This window comes from Tupaia chinensis, unplaced genomic scaffold (genome assembly GCF_000334495.1).
Source record: "Tupaia chinensis unplaced genomic scaffold, TupChi_1.0 Scaffold000320_1, whole genome shotgun sequence".
Lineage (NCBI taxonomy): Eukaryota > Metazoa > Chordata > Mammalia > Scandentia > Tupaiidae > Tupaia > Tupaia belangeri.
Window position 1 is genome coordinate 790,361 of NW_006159813.1, and position 20,396 is coordinate 810,756.

Consider the following 20,396-nt stretch of genomic DNA (forward strand, 5'->3'; position numbering starts at 1 on the left):
TTAAGTGCTGAAGAGGAAACACTTAACCATTGCTGCTTCTCTCCTGGAAACCTGTAGAGCCACCCTCTAAACGCAGGAGAGTGGGGAACAATGTCCCCCTGGCTGGAGAAGCAGGAGATGGAGATGCAGACCTGGGGCTCACGGGGAAGTGTGTGGCTGTAGACGTCGATCCCCCTTCTAAGCAGAAGGAGAAGGCGGCCTCCCTAAAGAGAGATGTGCCCAAGGTGCCTCACGACAGCAGCAAGGACAGCATCACCGTCTTCGTGAGCAACCTGCCCTACAGCATGGCGGAACCGGACGCCACTCTCAGGCCGCTCTTTGAGGCCTGTGGGGAAGTGGTGGAGATCCGCCCCATCTTCAGCAACCGGGGCGATTTCCGTGGCTACTGCTATGTGGAGTTTAAAGAAGAGAAAGCAGCCCTTCAGGCACTGGAGTTGGATAGGAAGAATGTGGAAGGGAGGCCAATGTTTGTTTCGCCCTGCGTGGATAAGAGCAAAAACCCCGATTTTAAGGTATGTTCATGGAAAAAATAATGCTTTTCACATGCAATTGCTTTAGACAGACCAAACAACTTTTTCCTGCAGTACTGACACTTAGAATTTTAAAAATTACTTTAACTTTCGTTATTTTAATTGAAATGGAGACAGATGGGGGGAGGGGGGGGCGGTGGTAGGAGATGGAGATGCAGACCTGGGGCTCACGGGGAAGTGTGTGGCTGTAGACGTCGATCCCCCTTCTAAGCAGAAGGAGAAGGCGGCCTCCCTAAAGAGAGATGTGCCCAAGGTGCCTCACGACAGCAGCAAGGACAGCATCACCGTCTTCGTGAGCAACCTGCCCTACAGCATGGCGGAACCGGACGCCACTCTCAGGCCGCTCTTTGAGGCCTGTGGGGAAGTGGTGGAGATCCGCCCCATCTTCAGCAACCGGGGCGATTTCCGTGGCTACTGCTATGTGGAGTTTAAAGAAGAGAAAGCAGCCCTTCAGGCACTGGAGTTGGATAGGAAGAATGTGGAAGGGAGGCCAATGTTTGTTTCGCCCTGCGTGGATAAGAGCAAAAACCCCGATTTTAAGGTATGTTCATGGAAAAAATAATGCTTTTCACATGCAATTGCTTTAGACAGACCAAACAACTTTTTCCTGCAGTACTGACACTTAGAATTTTAAAAATTACTTTAACTTTCGTTATTTTAATTGGATTGGAGACAGACGGGGGGAGGGGGGGGCGGTGGTGGAGAGAAAGCAAGCCACCAGGTCCAGGATTTGAACTGCAGTTGGCCATGTGGGTGTCCAGTGCCTTTAACCACCATGCCACCTGCCACCTCCAGTACTTAGACTTTTTTATACTCTGTCAGGAACTAAATGTCCATGTGAACTGGGGCCTGACTCAGGGCTGGGTCTCTCTAAGCCTGCATCAGTTGACTGAGTAATGATACTCCATGAGTTAGAGTAAAGGCTGCTTCCTGTTGCATGCTTAGTAGTGACACGAGAGTATGCTAACTCACATATGTTACCTCACTGTGTCCCCTTCCAGCTCTGCCAGTGGCAGCTTTGATCCTTGGTATTTTCAGGAGACAGTGTTGGCCTAGTGAGGTGAACCGTCTTGCCCCTGGAGCCCAGTGATAAGTCCTACAGCCCAGGCTCGGCCCTGGTCCACACAGTGGCTGTGGTCCCATGAATGGGCTCCCACCAGCTGGATTATGGTGCCAGGCCGGACCTTGACTGTGGGTCTCCTCCTGCCTTTCTTCCCATAGGTGTTCAGGTACAGCACTGCCCTGGAGAAACATAAGCTGTTCATCTCGGGGCTGCCTTTCTCCTGCACCAGAGAGGAGCTGGAAGAGATCTGCAAGGCTCACGGTACTGTGAAAGACCTCAGGCTGGTCACCAACCGGGCTGGCAAACCCAAGGTCAGTGCTGGAGCCGGGGGCTTTGAGCCCAGCAGGCCACGTGTCTACATCTGCTCAGAGATGGTTCTGTTCTGCAGTGCTTCCTCGTGCACCTGCTCAGAAATGGGGCTCAGCAGCTCTGCTTCTTCCTGGAGGCCAGTTAACCTGTTTGTAACTGACACACTGAAAAAGAGCAAGATGTTTGAAAAAGAAATGCTCGGGAACCACTGGGGCCACAGTGGACCCCTTTCTCTTGGGCCCAGGAGCAGCATTGTGGCCAGATATACGTGGGGCATTGGGCGAGTGCCCTCCTCTGCAGCCACCTTCTGCAATTCCAGACTCCTCTTGGCAGTGATCCTCCAGCCAGTCCTCGGGTCCATCCACCACACTCGTCCTTAACTGTTCTCTCCTTTAGGGGCCCCCTCCCCATTTCCTGGCAAACCCCTGCACCACAGCCCGAGTAGCATTAGTCTCAGTGTGGCTTTGTATTGCTTCTCGAACCCTGCCCTCCTGTTCAGGTTAACAGAGTTGCAGTAAGAAATAGCGAGGCTGAGGGGGCAGGGGCAGGCGAGCTCACGGGGCTCCAGGGAGGAAGGGTAGGGTGGGGAAGGTGGCCTGTGCAGGGGTGCCTGCTCTGAACTGGTCTGTGGGTTTTTGGAAGGAAGTCAGGCTGCCTGTGTACTTGTGTGTGGGAGGTGCACCCTGGGCCTCTGGCATCTCACCTGGACTTTGCCTCTTCAAGGGGTTGGCCTATGTGGAGTACGAAAATGAATCCCAGGCGTCGCAGGCTGTCATGAAGATGGATGGCATGACTATCAAAGAGAACGTCATCAAAGTAGCAATCAGCAATCCCCCTCAGAGGAAAGTTCCAGAGAAGCCGGAGGCGAGGAAAGCACCAGGGGGCCCTATGGTGCCACGGCAGATATATGGCGCGTAAGTGTTTGCCTGCCAGCCTAGTCCAGGCCTTGTCCTGGCCGGCACTAGGACATGGTCTATGACCGGGGAGCCAGGGATGAATTAGCTTCTTGGCAGTTCAGGGGTTAGGATGGCAATGCCAGGGCCTGCTGGTTGTTGTGGTCACTATGGTTCTGCTGGACCAAGGGGTCCAGAGCAAGCCCAGGAAACAGGGTAGGACCCCTTTTGGGACTCGCCAGTTTACAGTAGTCATTTCTGTAAAGTTAAAAAAAAAAAAAAAAAAAAGTTCAGGGCAACAATTAATGCCCCCTTTGCCAGCTGAGTCTGTGTGTTTAAAAGAAAATCTGGTAAGCCACTCTTGGCATTCTGCAGCTCTAGCTACAGTGTGCCTACATAGAAGTTGTGCTTTTTGCCTCAGGGAGAGGCAGCAAAATGGCCAAAGATTTGGTTAGGGCTGAAAGGTGACAGCCATTTTTATCCACTCGAAGCGTGACTATTGTATTGGCCAAAACTGTGGATAGGGCAGTTTGCTGAAGTGGTTCTTATGTAAAAGCCAGAATTAAGCAGATGGGGAGTTTTTTATTTTTCGTCTTTCCACTTTGAGAAATCAAGAACTCCTTTGGCTTACTTGTTCAATCAGATCAGGCAGAAATGGTTGCTTCAGAAGGGTCCATTCAGTGTTTACTCTTCCAGGCGGGGCAAGGGAAGGACCCAGCTCGCTCTCCTGCCACGGGCCCTGCAGCGTCCAAGTGCCCCAGCTACTCAGGCCGAGAATGGCCCTGCCTCAGGCCCAGTGGGCCCTACCACCGCAGCCGCTGAGGCGCCCAAGATGTCTAATGCCGACTTCGCCAAGCTGCTTCTGAGAAAGTGAACAGGACTCCGAGAGATGGGAAATGCCCTACTTCTTGCTGGCCAGGCAGACCGCCCACCACCCAGCGGGACACTGGGTGTCAAGGGCCGGTGCGGTGCCCATTCCTACACAGACTTAGCTCTGGCTCAGGTGGAGGGTAAAGGGTGTTTCAGGTCAGGAGGCTCAAGTGCTCCCTCATATTGAGGGCAATATGACAAAAATGATCACTCTACATGCTGGGCCCAGGGTGCAGGGTCCCAAGATGCTTTTGTGTCATAAAGAGTGAGGGACAGAAGTGAAACCACAACAGTTTTTGAGATCCACTTGTCTTTGGCCAGCTCTGGGCCCTTTTTATAATATGACACTTCTCTTACACCCTGCACAGCACATGTGCCCATCACTCTTTTAATTTTTAAAAGATGAAATGGCAGATGCTAGTAATTCACCAGAATGGCCTATTTTAGTAAAAGGGGGGGATAGGGGAAGTCACATAAAAAAATTTGATGGATTTTTGTTCAAGGGGCTCTGCGTTTTTATATTATGTATTTGTAAATGACACTTCAAGCTGTTGTTATATGTTTCCTAAAAGCAAAATATTTGCAGCATTTGTTCTGTATGAGAATCCTGTGTGCCACCTGCTGTGAGCCATTTTCTTTGCCCAGCGATGAGTGAACTGTGTTCTTTGTCTAAACACTGCGTTTCATTCCTTTGGTTTTGTTTAAATACTGCTTCAAGTGCAAACTTAAATTCTCCCCATTTAGCTTTGTTTATTAAACCGAAGTTTTCTTAACTTCTTGCGAATGGTCCTCGGATATGGATTCACATTTGGCTGTATTTTGAAGTGGTGTACCTTGCTTACTCAATAGATGTGTAAATAGAACTTTTGTAAGTCAAATCCTACTGTCACTTTGATTTAAATTATTTCAGCTGTGGTTTGTCTTCAATTTTAGACTTAGTTTACAGCAGTATGATGCTTTAGCTTTTAAGCTTTTTCATCTCTCACTTTTGATCAAATATTTATTGCTCTGAAAGCAGCATTGCTGACCCAGGAGGGGAAACTTACTTTACGAAGGTACTCCGGAGAACATCAGGGAATCCTTTCATGTGTAGTGGAACTCAGCTCCTCCTGTATCTGTTTCGTAAGTTTAAGTGTTTCTGCATCAATCAGGTTTTTTCTACTTTTTTTTTTTAAATATTTTTTTTTTAATGGAAAATTTTCAACATAGAAAAGTAGAACAGTAAAATAAACTCCCATGTGCCTGTCACGGAGCTTTCAGCATTCCTCAACTTGCAGCCCAGCTTACTTCGTTTCTTCCCACTCACCTCTTTTCCCTCTTTGTCATACAGAGGCACGTCCCAGACCTCATACTCTCATCCAGTGGTAGTGTAGCTTGTAGCTCTTAAGAGGTGAGGACTTGAAGGCCGTGGTTTTATCACCCCTAGACACATTGGCAGTGATACCTTAATGTTATCAGCTGTCCTGTTAAATTTCAAGTCTAATAAATCAGTTCTCCCTTAAGTTATCACTTGTTAAGTTTCTTTTTAAAAGAAATATTAAATTTTATTACTAAATTTGACCAGAGACAGACAGAGGGAAAGCTAGAAAGCAAGTCACCAGGTGTGGGGCTTGAACCGCAGGTTGGCCACATGGGAGTCCAGCATCTTAACCACCATGTCACCTGCAGGCCCTCTTGTTAAGTTTCTCAAGTCTTAAGCTGTATATTCCACACCACCTGTCTTTGTCTTTTTAACACAAACTTTTTTTTGTTTAACTAGGCATAATCTCTGAAGTCATTCAAGCAGCAGCTCTTGGCAGCAGTAAGAACCTTTGCTGTGACACCAGGTCTTGTTGAATTCTCTGCTGGCTGCTTGGAAGCCCAGTCAGTAGGTGGTGAGCTCAGAGGGGGCCCTGCTGGTCTGGGGCCTGGCCCTTGAACAGCCATGAAAATTTCTGTCACGTCAGGTTAAGGTGGCTTTACTTTTTGCTGCTTCACAGAATGGTTTAGTTCTCTTGCTGCTGGCCAGGACTCTGACCTTATTTCATACTCTCGAATATCAGTGCAGAGATGAGCCTTTTCAGACTTGAACCCAAACCCACTCTCACTTCAGGGTGTCGACTAGCCTAAAAGCCGATTTCCAGGATCATTTGGGTTTATGTGCTTTCTCTAGGAAAAGCAAGAAATGATGGTAAGTAATGAGCAGCTAGTTATTTGAGTTTAGAAAAAAAGCAGTAATTCACCCGTCTGCCCAGGCAGGCAGTTTATCCAGCTAGTTCTGTCTTGTTTGCCTGTTGAAATGTCATCTTGGATCTGTTCTCCCAGAACAATGTGAAGAACAGGGTGAAAGTTCAGTATACTCCCTTCATCCTTTAGGGCAGGGGGGAACCACTCTTGAATAAAGACAGCAAAGTCTCAGATGTTTATGTAATAAAATACTTTATTAGAATCAGTCATTTGTTAAAATAATATCCTTCATGTATAGCTAAAGTGCAGTCTGTCATTACAAAGCAAGTCTTCGGTCAGACTTCCCTGCTGTGTTTAGAAAACCAAGACAAGAGTTAAGGTTTAAGAAATACCTCACTGCAGCGTAAAGGTATGCAAACATTTCTACAAAGGTTCGAGTAACTGAGTTGGAGCCATTCCGGACATTTTTTCAATTATTTTTCTTTGTAGAAAATGACTCTGTGCTCTTTATTACAACCAAGTAACTAAAAAAACCCACCTGCTACATTATAGTTGTGTCCTCATTACTATCTGGAACTGAATCCTCAGACAGACAACACTGTGTAGATTCACTGTCCTCCACACACTGACAGAGGGCAAGACCGTTCTAGATACCTGGGCTACTTCCCTGGGAAAGGAACCCGGGGATTTCCAGCCACTCTGTCTAAATAGCCACTTAGGATTGGAAGAGGAGATTCCTTCTACTTCCATAAGATGACAACAGGCAAGCTGGCCATGTCACACATTCCACTTTATAGGTCGTTAGGAAAATAAGGCCGCTTTGAGGCCATCTCTTCTGCCTCCCTGTCGGGGTGCTGCACAGTGTAATGGCTGTGGGAGGTGGGGGGTGTCTGTGCTGTAAAGTGGATAAAACTACACCATAGAAGGGATACACTGTTTGTGGTCAAAGCTTTTTGCTTGGTTCCGTATAAACTGGTGCTCTAATTCATTGTCGGAAGTGCCTGCTTGGTGTTAATGTGGCATGTTTTCTCAGCTATGTTCTTTCACATCTACCTACAGAAAAGTTGGAAAGGAGGAACTGTGCTGAAGACAGGCTTGCCCGCTAACTTAATACCCAGTGTGCAGTACCATGCAGCTGTTGGCTGACAAACCCAGAGGACTTTTTAAGAAACATCTGGTCTGAATGGCTGCAAATGAAGTTTAAGAGAAACGTCCCTATACTAAGAAAACCAAGCCGGCCACCCCCCACACTCAATTAGAAAAATAGTCTCGATATGGGAAAATAGCCTCTGGCATCTAAAGTTTGCAAAGTAACTATGGCTCGAGGAATCTTTCTGGAAATAAATGAGGTGTCTACCTTGAAATGTCAGTATCCTTTTCATATCTCAGAAGGTGGCCCTCCCAGTGAAGGTCAGTCATCGCAGTGACCTTGTAGAGCACAGAAACCTCTAGGACAGCTTGTTTCCCGGTCATTTCTCAAAGGCAGACAGACAGGGTTCTTCCCGGGAGTGCACACTCCCCAGCTAAAGTCGCAGAACCTCTTGGCCAGCTTCAGAGAAAGATTTAGAGGAGTCATTCTTAGGCCTCTGGACCTCACCTCCAGCTCCTGGCCTCTGTCCCTGCCCTTAGTGCAAATTCTGCTCCAGAACTCATGTTCTGGTCACAGGTGCACTGCTGTCCCTAAAGCTTGCTGAGACCACCCAAACAGTGGCCACCAGCACAGACACAGCAGACACCACGCCATATGAACTAACTTGTTCAAAAGAAAATAAATAACTTGGCTGAACTATAAATTATCTTAGAGACAAGGCTTAATAATTTAGTTTTAACTAAAAAAAATTTCTTTGGAGGTAAAGAATGCTTAAAGTCTCCCTTTGCTCTGGGATATGACTGTTTCTAGAAATGTTAAATTTGATTCCTGTCCCCCCCTTCAGCTGTCCCTTGTCACCAAGGTAGAATTTACAAGGTTAGGGCTTCACAGGAAGTGTCTCCTTGAATCCAGAGTGGTTCGGTTTGGCTTCTGGCAGTGCCACCGCGTACTCAGTTGTGGCAAAAAGTAGGGTGTCCAGGGTGGTCTCAGTACACTTGGCAATGAAACGGATGAAAGGCCTCACGTCGCCTTCGTTGGCAACTTCCAGCGCGTGGTAGTACTCGGATCTCTGCTCCTTGCGGATGGTGATGGGGGGATAGCCTGCCTGCATGAGGATGAGGTTCATCAGCAGGCGGGAGGTCCTCCCGTTGCCGTCAATGAAAGGGTGTATGTAAACGAGTTTATAATGGGCTAGGGCTGCAAACTCAACCGGGTGCAGGTTCATGGCATCCTCGGAGTTGAGCCACTGTATGAACTCCTGCATCTGCTTCTCCACATCCTGCGGGTGTGGAGGGATATAGTGGCCCACCAGGACCTGTGTCGTCCGAAACCTGCCAGCTTCCACTGGATCCACGTAGCCCAGTACCCGCCTGTGGATCTCCAGCACGTCACTGATGGTGACGGAGCCTATGCGGGAGACCAGGGTGGTGTTGATGTATTTCATGGCCGCGTGCATGCCGATGACCTCGTTCTGCTCCTCCAGGCTTTTCCCCGGCACGGCATAGCGGGTCTCGAGGATGTGCCTGATCTCCGAGAGGGTGAGGGTGTTGCCCTCGATGGCCACCGTGTGGTAGATGTGGTGGTAGTAGGTCTCCTCCATGACCCTGCGCAGTGCCGAGTTCCCCTTGGGGATGGACAGGACCTTCTTCACTTTGCTGTCGATGATGCTGAAATAGCGCTGGTCGATCTCCTCCACCAGCGGCAGCGTCCGGTCCCGGCTGACCAGCGCCTTCTCGTGGTAAGGCGAGATGGTCAGCGCTCTGGTGTACAAGTAATCTGCCTGGATGATGTCCTTGTCCTCTTCCGAGAAGATGCCGAACTCGGTGAGTGCGTCCACGAAGTCCGGGTCCATCTTGAGGGCGTGCAGGAAGAGCTTGTGGGCTTTCTCCCGCTTACCCAGCCGCTTCATCTCCAGGGCCTGGTTCAGGGCTGCTCTGGCCTCCAACTTACCTGCTGGAGAGCCAAAGCAGCACCGTCAGGGAGGGGCAGCGGGTGGCAGAGGACGCCCGGGGGGCTGTCCCCACACGGGCTGCGCAGGGAAGCCACACTGACCAGCCTGGGTCCCAGCCTCCTCAAAGTGCTCAGTCCCACTCTACTCCTACACCCTAGGGTGGTGTGCTGGTCCCTGTCCCTGGGTCCTCGCAGTTCTCTGTACCCTGGGGGGGCCCATCTGCCTTCTAACCAGCCAAGGAGGGCCCAGGCATTTGCTCCCTTGGGGGCTCTTGAGCCTTGTTGCCACTGGGAGTGCTGTCTTCCTCTGTGCTCATGGCCTCTCCCACTTCTCCAGTTCACTCCCTCAGGCTAGGGGTGTTAACTTCCCACTCTTGCTAGTCCCTGACTGTTGCTTGCTCTTTTAACCCAGAGGTGTGATTTTGCCCCCAGGGGACCCCTGGCAATACCTGCAGATGTTCAGTTGTCACGACTGGGGCTGGGGTTGCTACTGGCATCTATTAATAGTAGGCAGAGCCCTGGGATGCCGGTTAACATCCAGCAGTGGGCAAGACCGCTCCACAGCAGAGACCTTCCCAGGCCTGTCTGGACCATCCACATGTCACCACACACACACTCCTTTCAACTCCACGAATGCCCGCAGGCTCTTCTACCCTCTGGATCACTCTTCTCAAGCCTTTCTTGGACCACTCCTACTTATAATCTGGTCTCAACTCAGCATCACCTCCTCCAGGGGGCCTTCCTGGTGTGCTCCTACAGCCCTTTGTGGTTCCCTGTCACACCTGTGGCACGTCTGCTCTGTCAGCTTCATGGGCTGGGAGCTCAGCACTGACTGGGGCACCACCACACACCCCTGTGCCCTGCCATGGGACAGACACAGCAGGCACTCGCAAAATGTTAGCCCCTGGACAAGTGCCGAGATGGCCGGCTCTTACCTGGAGAGGCCTTGGTCTTGACCACCAGCTGCGCTGTGTCCCTGGAGGTGACACTGAGCTCCGTGGACCGGCTGGTGCATTTGGTGACGGCTTGCTGCGCCCTGTCCCATTTGCTCCTAAACAGGTAGAAGCCCTTGAGCACGGCCAGACAGTGCTCTTCCACGGCCCCCAGCGGCAGCAGCAGGGCCAGCAGGGACCCCAGCACCATGCTCAGCAGCGTCACCCACAGGAAGCGGCCCCACACAGAGGCCCATTTGGGTTCAGTCACTGCCATCACCGAAGCCATCGGCGCGAACATCATCTGGACTCAGGGGTGGGCCCCTCGCACATGTCCGAGTCTCCCAGGGCAGGATCTACAAGCAATGAAGAGTCGCAGGTGATGAGGCGGGGAATGGCCGTGCTGGGGACGCAGTGTGACTTCGGCTGCAGAGAGGAGTCAAAGATCTCTGCACTTATTTCAGTAGAGACCAGGGGGCGGTGATGGTACAGAGCGCATCTACCTGGGGCAGGGCCGGCCTAGAGGACTGGTGCCACCTGCACTGTGCCTAAAGAGTAACCGTGACACGGTTTGGGCACCACTTGGTCCCAGGCCCTGGGGGGCTAAATACTAAGCCCCTCAAGTTATCCACAGACTCCAACAGCAGCCCCAAGGAGCTGATGTTCTCATTATCACCTCACTCTCAGGAAACTGCTCAGAGAGGTGAAGTTTTTGCCCAAAGTCAAAGAGCAGCTGACAGCCTTAGGACTTGAACCTAGGAAGCCCTTAGCTCTAGTGTCTCCCCTTCACCCCTAAAAACGGTGTTTGGGATGTAAATAACACGTGCACCCACAATGGCCAAGGTGGTTATGCTGGCTGTCTTTGGCAAGCACGATGGTTTGGTGGCCTCCCCTTCCCACTTCTCACCTTGATATTCAGCCACAATGTGGCTCCCCTCTCCCTTCCTTGGGTGGTCCTGGAGGGATCTCACCAAGAAGGTCCCACAGTGCAAAAGGAACCCTGAGCCCCAACTGTGGACCACAGCTGGTGGCCGCTCTGCCTCAGTTATCGGTCCCACAGTGCAAAAGGAACCCTGAGCCCCGACTGTGGGCCACAGCTGGTGGCCACTCTGCCTCAGTTATGAGGGGCATGTGCTTAGTCCTGGCAGTGGGAGTGAAGGGGCCATGTATGCGGGCGCCATCCTGTTAACAATAAGCATTTATTGGGCAACTGGGGTGTGGACTGAGCACTGGGCCTAAGGCTGGCCGTGCACTCTCTCATTTAATCCTCAGGATACCTTGTGAAGGAAGAGCTACCCCAACTCCACTCTCCAGGTCAGGGAAACCAAACACAGAGAGGGAAAGTTACATCCCACAAAGGTCACCTGGGTAAACAGAGGCAGCAAAAAAAAACCGGTGCGCCTGCGTCAAGCGTCCCCAGGTCCTCAGCGCCACCTTATCACTGAGCAGGGCCTGTGCACCGCTCAGGGCAGCTCCTGACCACAGAAAACGGCTTCGGAAACGGCGGGGGGCGCCGTGCGGACCCCAGGGTGTGTGACTGCTTCGCCCAGGTGGCCTGGACGGCCTTCCCGAGGGACAGGGCGCGTCCGCCGGTGCCAGGGGTAAGTGCGTTCCAGGAGTGTCAGATCTCTCATCGTTTCCCCAGAAAGAGGGAAACTGAGGCCCCAGAGGCGAAGGGACTGATCTAAGGTCACTTTACGGAGCCGCCCCTTTCCGAACCCCGCCCAGGGCTCGCGGCCTCGCCGCCCCCTCCCCGGCTCGTTCTTTTCGAGCCACACGGGCTGGGTCCCTCCTCACCGCGCGCAGCCGCCGGGCCCTCCCGCTGCCTTCTCCGCGGTTGCCGGCTCTCAGGACCTCCACCACTGCCACCGTCGCCGCTGGCCTCCTGGCCCCGCCCTCGGTGAGTCTCCATTGGGCGGACGGCCCCCCTCGTCGTGGCGGATTGGCTGTCCCTTCTTGTCCGTCTCTTGCATTTCCGGGTTCCCGCGTCCGCGTCGGCTTCCCCGGGAAAGACGCGCCGTGGGCCACTCCCATTGGCTGTGTCTTGTATTGGTCTCGTGCGCGCAGCAACCAATAAGCATCAGAAGGGGCGGGACATAGGCGGCGGGCAGGAGGAGCAGGTGCCGAAAACTGGGCGGGGAGGCAGGTTTAGGGCGCGCTGGCGTTGGGCCCGGACACTCGCAATTCCACCCACCCAGACCGGCTGTCCTTCCTCCAGCTCTCCTCGTTCCGCCCGCTCTCGTGTGCTTCAGTATCCTCAGGCATAGAAGACGTGGCTGATGGTTTCGCCCTTCCACCCGGTTAGGGTCCCTCGTTAACAGCCTGGGTTCCATGCTGCCGGGCTCACTGCCGCCTTTTCTCTTTCTGTAACTCTCTCTGTCCCTTCCCCTCCCTGACTTTTTATTAGCATCCTGTCGAAAAGGGCCTGGCTGCTTGCGTTGGTTTTCCAGAGAGATTGAAGACTTCTCCTTGAAGCAGGGAACTGAAAGCTCCATCTTCATTCACAAGTACTGAAATTACACATTTAGAGATGTGCCCCCAAAACGCTAAACGCTAAAATGTAGCAATGCAGATTCTGGAGTCAGAGACAGACATCCAGACTTTGCATTTACTCTGTATGTCCTTGAGCAAGTTCCTCAGAGCCTCAGTGTTTCTGTCTATGCAATGTGGACAGACAGCATGCCCTGCTTCTGTCCTCAAGTTCAGGGTTTGCAGAGGGGCTTGACACTTCAAGATCTGACCTTCTTCCTGACACACCCAGGCAGTGCAGGTGGTGGTGGTTGTGGGTGTCATTGGTGGAACCACACAGCCCTGGGGTCAAATCCCAGCTCTGCCACCAGCAGACTGAATTACTTCAGCAAGTGAACTTGATCTTGTGGATGTCCTCTGTGCTATTCTGTAAACTGGGTGTGATGGGGTGACAGTACCCCTTCACGGGGTTTCCTATGCGGTTGAAGTGGGATCCTAGCCAGCTGGCACGGAGCACACAGCTAATAAGTACCAGCTGTTGTGATTATTTGTAGAAAAGACACCCAGTCATTGCTGTTTTATTTGTTAACACAGAAGACCCAGAGCTACAGGTTGCTCCAGCCACTGGGTGGAGACCCCACGGCGCCTTACGTAGGTCTCAATGTGATCCTAGTCTAGGGATGCCACTGCCCTGCCACACGAAATGAAGTGTCCAGGCCTAGGCCAGCATAGGCACTGATGACATGCTGCGTGCAGGACACTGTGGGGCCATTGTGAGGCGGGGGATGCACTAGCTTCAACCCTGGCCTAGGGGCACCCTGTTTATGTTTTGAAACTGGCCTCCATTTTCCTCAGTTTCTCAGCCCTTGGCCTTTAGGGCCCTAACACATTTTGTTGACTTCAATCGAATAGGAAAGAACTCAGGAAGGACAAACTATAGTGTTTTTAAGAAACAAAACCAGGGCAGTGGGTATGTTGGTGGCTTCTTGTTTTTAACGTTTTAATTTTAACTGCCAGAGGGCGTGTGTGCTCGACAGAGTGCGACCCAGGAACCTTCCTCAACGGGGCAGGTCTCACCGCAATCCCGTCTTCATTTCTCCATCCTGTCGGGATGTGGGGCATGCCCGCATACGTGCCTGGTGTGCATTTCGAAATGTAGGGGCCAGGATTCACACTGCCGTTAGCCATGTGGGATTCAGCTCCATGCACAGTGCTTGACCACTGCACTATGGAGCTGGTCCTGTTTTTATTCTTTTGAGCAAGATCTTTTTATTTTTTTATTCTTTATTTGTTGATAGACCTCGAACATTCTCGAAGCTCTTAAACATTCTCTTGATAGTCTCTGAATTTCATTTCTGATGGCCTAAGTCATGATGTCCTTGTGAAAACCTTCCCCCAAAAAGGGCTTGCTCCTATGCCACCAGCTTAAGGAAGACCAGTGCTAGTGTAGTATAAAGCAGCAAGGCTTGGGGTCAGATAGACCTGCGTAAATACAAGGTCCACCACTTACGAGCTGGGTGACCTTGAGCAAGTCACTCACCCTCACCGAGCTGGGAGTCATGGGGCTTGTGGACCTCTGCCCACACCAGGTATAAAATGATGTAATCATTTACCTTTATGTATTAGAATTTTTGCTATAAGGCACATGCACTTGGTGGAGAGACAGAGAGACAGAAAGCGAGAAATCACCCCCAGAGACATCACATCCCGGGAAAATGGCCACGTCACAATCCTTTCTCCATTTTCCTCTTGGGGTTTTGGGCATGCGTGCATACATGCCTGGAGTGAGTCTTAAGACAACAGATCTGGGACTCGAATGTGGGGGTCCAGTGACAATCATGGCATCTGCTTGTCTCACCAGTGTAGCCTTTTCATGAGCTTAGGACATAGGTAGCAAACCCAGAAGTTACCCAGGAACCTCTAAGACCTACAACTTCCTGGGTATGAGACAATAAGAGCAGGTGGGGAGTGTGGTGATTTAGAGAGATCACGACTTGTCCAAAGTGGCAGCAGTTTCTCTTCTCTACCCCACATTTATTATGCTGGGATGCAATGCACAAGTTGACAGGTTTTTTATTTTATTTTTTTAAGAGAGATTTTTGCTATAGGGCACATGCACTCACTGAAGAGACAGAATGAGGGAACCAGCAGTTAGCGTAATGGCTATGTCGCTGGACTCCCACGTAGTCAACCGCGGTTCATGTCCCGGACCCGGTGGCTTAAAACTCACGCCGGGCGCGTGTGCGTGCGTGCCCAAGATCCCGAGAGGAGAATGGAGGAGAAGGGATTGCGGTGTGACCATCCCCCTGGGGGGTGATTTCTTGCTCACTGTCTGTATGTCTCTCTCTGTCTGTCTGGCGAGCGCACGCGCCCTACAGTGAAAAAATCTCTCAAAAAAAAAAAAAGAAAAGAGACAAACTGAGACAGAGACAGAAAGTGAAAAATCCCCCCCGCTCCCACTAGGGGCAATAGCCACACCGCAATCACTTCTCCATTCTCTAGGGATTTTGGGCACGCATGCACGAGCACCTGGTGTGAGTTTTAAGTCGAACTGTGGTCGATTTCGTGGTAGTCTAGTGACGTAACCATTATGCCATTTCTGGTTCCAAGACTTTTTTTTTTTTTAAAGAAATGTCAGCTCTAGATTTTTAAGCAAAATCTCCAGGGTTCTAAACAGTTGGCATGTCTGCCTGTTGGCTGCAGAGGCGTGGTGCCAGATTGTAATCCTTGTTTTTAGGCTTTTAAAACGGGCGGGGCAAGGTGGCAGGTAGGCTGGAAGAAACACTACAAATGCTGTTGGCAAAAGAGCCAATACTGTTTGTGAACACCAGGGGGCAGTAATTCACCCGGCATCACTTCTCTCATTCAATCCCCTTGTCAGGAGATTACACTCAATTTTCTTTCTCTACTTCGTCTGCATTCAACTGTGTTGAATGCACAAAGTATGGTCCCTGAAGTGATATTGAAAAGTTGGCTTTCTCCATCTTAAGCAGTCTGTATTAGGTGGAAATGGCCTCCCCATGGCCTATGGAAGAGTTTTCTAAAAGCCTACCTTGACACATGACAAAGAGTCCAGAAAGTGGCTGCATGGGAAATGTGTTCCATTATGCAAAACAAAACAAAACAAAGCAAAACACCCTTCTGCATCTTTAAGAAGCAGCAGTCAAGCACTGCTTGCTGGTAGAGTCAGGTGCAATTGCTTAGGAAAAACACAACTCCCCAACTGGAGACTGTATTGCATTGCGTTGGCTCCACAATGACTCAATTTCATTAAAAAGAAAACCCAGGGCGGGCAGGTGGCATAGTGGTTAAGGGCACTGGACGCCTACATGTCTGACTGTGGTCTGAGTTCCGGACCTGCGGCTTGCTTTCTCACTTTCCCTTTTTCTCTCTTTGTCTCTCTCTGGTCAAATTAAAAAAACAGTAGTAAATAAAATGAAATAAACAATTCTTTTTTTAAAAAAGAAAACCCACCATAGCTGTTCTTGCTCCTTCACAGGTTCCTGGCCTCTGCCTGTCTGCCTGGTTTTTATTCCCTTCTCATTTAATGCAGCTACAGAAGAGACCCCCCCCCACCACACACACACACACTATTCCCTGTACCTATTTTTCTTGACTATATCAATTAATCCTCCATGTTAAACATACTCAGTGGGGGTGGGGTGCAGTTTATGAGGCACCCTAAAGATACTGGGTTTTGGGGACTGCTGTGGTTTAAATATGTCTCCCAAAATGTATCTGATGAAATTCGATTGTGATGGGATTAAGAAGGTGAAAGCTTAACCTGACTATGGGATTAACAGGTGAGACCTTTGGGAGATGATTAAGATTAAAATAACCAGGGCCGAGGTCCAGCAGATGGCATACCAGTTTTGTCACTGGACTCCCATATGGCCAACTGTGGTTCGAGTCCTGGACCCGGCGGCTTAAAACCCACGCCGGGCATGTGTGCGCGTATGCCTGAGTTCCCAGAGAGTGGAAGAGAAGGGATTACAGCATGGCCATCTCGGGGTGATTTTTTTCACTTTCCCTTTCACTGTCTTTGTGTTGCTCTTTGGTGAGCATACCTGCTATAAGGCAAGACCTTCTAAAATAAAGTAAATGAATAATCAGGTTGGGGGCCCATGGCTGAATCATGTGGGTTTATGAGGAGAGGGAGGAGCAGACGTGGGGACGCAGACAGCCACATGCACCTCGCCCTCTCGCCACAGGATGCCCTGGGACGCTGACGAGTCCCCGCCCTGAAGGCCCTACCAGATGTAGCCCCTCGACTTGGAGCTCCCAAGCCATGAGCCGGATGACCCTCTATTCCTCGCAATGACCCAGACGCTGGTATTTCTGTTCTTACCGACACAACGGACTAAAACACAGGCCACCCGTGGGGGTGTTCCTGAGCTTACGGTGCCTGCTCTGGTCTCTGGAGGCTTCTCCTGTCATACGTGTCAGGTTGATTTTCATCAACGTTTTAGAACCCAGATGTGCGCGGAAGTGTTGCTTTTACAGTCGATCGTTTAGAGAAGTGACTCCTCTTCCTTTCAAACGAGAGTCTAGGTAACTGTTTTTCTTGTTAAATAATGAATTCTTTTATTTCATAAAAGCCAGGTGGGGGTTGGTTCTGTGGCACAGTGGTAATGCCTTACTCAAAGAAGCCAGATCCACATGGAGACTGCGGTTCCAATCCCTGGCCCAGTCAGGCTGAAACACGCCAGGCATGCGCACAGGCATCCAAGATCCGACCATGCTGGAGGGCTGCAGGAGGGGGATTGTGGTGTGTTCAGATCCTGCGGAGGGTGCTCACCTCTCTCTCTGTGTGTGCTCTGTCATGAATAAAGAAGAACGAAGCACGAGGTGTCATTACAGGGCTGAGAGTGGGTCGTCAGAAAAGTCATGACGCAGTTTTCTATGTTTTTCTATGCAAAATGCGTCAGCCTTTGCAGACAACCCCACACGAATAAGAAGAGAAGCTGTCCATCCACAATCCCAGATATTTTTCCGTGCTCATCTATTTTAAATGATGAAATATTCCAGAAATCCAAGAGGTGTAGATAATTCAAGGGGCCCTAAGTGTCTGCTACCCAGTTTAAGAAATAGCATCTTGGGGCCAGCAGGTGGCATGGTGGTTAAGGCACTGGACACTCCCACATGACTGATTAAGGTTCGAGTCTTGGATCTGGTGCCTTTTCTCACTTTCTCTCTCTGTGCCTCTCTCTCGTCAAATTAAAATAAATGAATGAATAAATGAAATTTAAATAAATAGTTCTTAAAAAAAAAAAAAGAAATAGCATCTTACTACCAACGCCCCAGGAACCCCTCCCTGTCACATTCCCTTGTCTTCTTTCCAGACAGAAGCACCTTCTTTAATTTGATGCCATTGGCCCATGCCTGGCCATTTGTTTTCACCCGTATGTATGCATTCCTAAATACACAATGGTGTTCTGCAGGTTCTTACCCCTTATATTTATGCTATATATCTGCCTGCATTGTGGGGGGTTCAGAAATTATATTTTAGAGATTTATGTTCATGCTGACACATGTAGTTCTAGTTCATTAATTTTACACCGCTATATAGTATTCCATTTGCAATTTATTTTCCAATAGCTCACTGGCCAATGGGCATTTGCATGGTTTCTGTTCTTTCTCTATTACAAACACTGTAGCGAAATCCTTGTGTGATTTCTTTTCAGAGATTTCATTACAGGGTGTGTGTGCTCACTAGAGAGACAGAGAGAAATCACCTCTAAGGGGGGTGGTCATGCCACAATCCCTTCTCCGTTCTCCTTCTGGGATCTTGGGCATGCACGCACATGTGCCCAGTTTCAAGCTGCCAGGTCTGGGACTCAAACTGTGGTTGACCACGTGGGAATCCAGCGCCTTACCACTATGCTACCTGCTGGCCCCTCTTGTGTGAATTTTGGACCGTTGTGGAAGTTTTTCTAGGGTAGAGTTTCTCAAAGAATTGCCTGGAGAGCTTTAAAAGCTACACCTACACCTGGGTTCTGCTAAGACCAGTAGCTCCTCCACCCGCTGTGGCTCTCCTGTGGCTTAGGTATAAGAGGAAGTCATCATATCCCTCTCCAACTTTTCTCGTTATTGGTGGTGGTAACTGCCGTCCCCGGACCTGTGACTGTGCTAACTGTGCCACGTTGGCTCTGCTCTAGCTGCAGGAGCCACGCTGTCCCCTTTGCGGAGCTCCGTTGGCCACAACACGGGTCCACCTTGATGCGACATGGGAGGGGCTTCATGAGGCTCATCAAGAGGTGAGTTATTGGGGGGCTTCTTGGAGGCTGCCTACCTTACACCCCACCCCTTCCTTCCTCGGTCCCAACAGTTCTGCTTGAACTTTAGAAGCTTCTGGGCTTCCTATGACTGCCTTTTAAAAATAGTTATTCATTTAACTTTATTTATTATTATTATTTTTGAATTTGCTATAGGGTACATGTGCCCACCAGACACACATACAGAGAGAGAGAGAGAGGAGAATGAGAAAGCGAGCCACCAGATCCAAGACCCGAACTGTGATCAGCCATGTGGGAGTCCAGTGCCTTAACCACCACACTACCTGGTTGGCTCGTGGCCCTCCCACGGCTGTCTTCAGGGGCTTGAGACAGAGAGTGTCTGCAGGTGTGAGACTCAGCCATGACAACAGGGAACGCCCAGTCACTGACTGCCTTTCCTCTAGCTATTTAGTGACTGCTCTTAGCTGCACTCTCTTCACTGTCCCGGGAGGCCGCCTACTCCTGCCTAAAAATATGGTCATGTTGCGTGGAGACCCAGTCAGGTGCTCAATATGCTATTTTTTATTTTTAAGAAAGATTTTTGCTATAGGGCATGTGTGCTTGCAGGAGAGATAGAGACAGACAGAGAGACGGAAAGTGAGACATCACCCCCTCCTCCAGGGGGGCTGACTACACCACAATCTCTTCTCCATTCTCCTCTCAAGATTTTGGGCACACATGAATATGTGCCCAGTGTGTTTTTAGCCACTGGGTCTAGGACTTGAACTCTGTGGGAGTCCAGCAATGTAACCATTATGCCATCTGCTGGTCCCAATATGCTGTTTTTAATCACAAACTCTAAAAGGTGTGACTAGCATTGTCTCCTCGTCCCACGTGGGGACAGTGACTCAGGTTGGCCACTGGGCCCGGCTGGAGTGGGACCCAGAGGAGCCGCACTGCCTGCTCTGTCATCTCCAATTTCTCGGCTTCACCTGGTTTGATGCAGCCGGGGCCCGTGGGCTGCTGGGCAGACGGGTTGTGGGCCTCCGTGGTCCAGCTGGCAGTCCCTTCTGATGCACCCCACAAGCTCTCAGTGGAAGCTTTCTGTTGCTATAGTAACACGGAGCCTTGGAGATTAACATGGGTGCCTGGCTAGCCAAGAAAGCCAAGCTTTTAATACTCATTCCTCTGTTTTTTATTTTAATAGATAAGAATTCCCAGGAGGGCTTTGGACGGACATCAAAGGTTCTATTTCAGGTGTTAAGGAAAGGCTTTTAAAAATTATTGTGAAATGAGTGCAGCCTTACCAGAGACATTGCAGCGCTTGGGAGTTCTTACAGGAATCAGAGAACCAAACTGAGACCCAAGGCAACTTTTCTTCCTTCCTTCTTTTCTTTTGCTTTCTTCCATCCTTATTTCTCTTTCTTTCTTTTTTTTTTGGGGGGGGGTGGTGGTGGTGGTAAAGAATTATTTATTTAATTTTATTTCTTCTTCTTTGATTTGACCAGAGAGAGGGAGAGGGAGAGTGAGAAAGCAAGCTACCAGGTCTGGGATTCGAACTATAGTCAACCATGTGGAAGTCCAGTGCCTTAACCACCATGCCGCCTGCTAGCCCCTCTTCTTCTTTTTTTTAAATAGAATTCACATACCACATTTTGCCTGAAGTGTATGATTCAGCGGGCTTTACAGTATATTCAGAGTTGTGCAAAATCCCCCCAGTTATGGGCCAGTAGGTGGCGCAGAGGTTAAGGCGGCCGGATTCCCACATGGCTGGCTCTGTGGTTTGAGTCCCAGACTTGGTGGCTTGAAAACCACATTGGATACATTATGTGTGTGTATGTCCAACATCCTCAGAGGGGAATGGGGGAGAAGGGGTTGCTGCATGGCTAATTTCTCCCTTTCTTTCTCT

The 20,396-nt window shown here is 50.2% G+C and overlaps 2 protein-coding genes and 1 long non-coding RNA gene across 10 annotated transcripts in view; 2 read left to right on the plus strand and 1 right to left on the minus strand.

Moving 5' to 3' along the window:
• Positions 1 to 4,441, plus strand: part of SART3 (spliceosome associated factor 3, U4/U6 recycling protein) — a 35,057-nt gene extending 30,616 nt beyond the window's left edge. For 3 of the 5 annotated variants that reach the window (XM_014588964.1, XM_006151504.2, XM_014588965.2), the window contains exons 16-20: positions 58 to 117; positions 677 to 1,071; positions 1,752 to 1,904; positions 2,626 to 2,816; positions 3,492 to 4,441. In XM_014588964.1, the coding sequence (XP_014444450.1) occupies positions 58 to 117; positions 677 to 1,071; positions 1,752 to 1,904; positions 2,626 to 2,816; positions 3,492 to 3,669 (977 nt within the window). In that variant the 3' untranslated portion in view covers positions 3,670 to 4,441. Of the gene's footprint in view, positions 1 to 57; positions 513 to 676; positions 1,072 to 1,751; positions 1,905 to 2,625; positions 2,817 to 3,491 lie in introns of all 5 variants that reach the window. The other 2 variants (XM_027773080.1, XM_006151505.2) reach the window with 1 other exon arrangement.
• Positions 4,442 to 5,275: 834 nt separating this feature from the next.
• Positions 5,276 to 11,762, minus strand: FICD (FIC domain protein adenylyltransferase). Of its 3 annotated transcripts, none has more exons than XM_014588966.2 (3): positions 11,601 to 11,762; positions 9,807 to 10,159; positions 5,276 to 8,871 (listed from the first exon to the last, which is right to left on the minus strand). In XM_014588966.2, exons 2-3 carry the CDS (start codon positions 10,105 to 10,107, stop codon positions 7,799 to 7,801), a joined length of 1,374 nt encoding a protein of 457 aa, XP_014444452.1. In that variant the 5' UTR covers positions 10,108 to 10,159; positions 11,601 to 11,762; the 3' UTR covers positions 5,276 to 7,798. The 3 variants fall into 3 exon arrangements, with proteins under 3 accessions (XP_014444452.1, XP_006151569.1, XP_006151568.1); XM_006151507.3 differs by having other exon boundaries at positions 5,276 to 8,874; positions 11,601 to 11,756; XM_006151506.3 differs by lacking the exon at positions 11,601 to 11,762 and adding an exon at positions 10,711 to 10,820 and having other exon boundaries at positions 5,276 to 8,874.
• LOC102488813 (uncharacterized) lies at positions 10,866 to 18,516 on the plus strand. Of its 2 annotated transcripts, none has more exons than XR_335014.2 (3): positions 10,866 to 11,404; positions 16,484 to 16,823; positions 18,431 to 18,516. It is a non-coding gene; the product is annotated as an uncharacterized LOC102488813 (long non-coding RNA). The 2 variants fall into 2 exon arrangements; XR_001370586.2 differs by lacking the exon at positions 10,866 to 11,404 and adding an exon at positions 11,870 to 11,923.
• Positions 18,517 to 20,396: the final 1,880 nt, after the last annotated feature.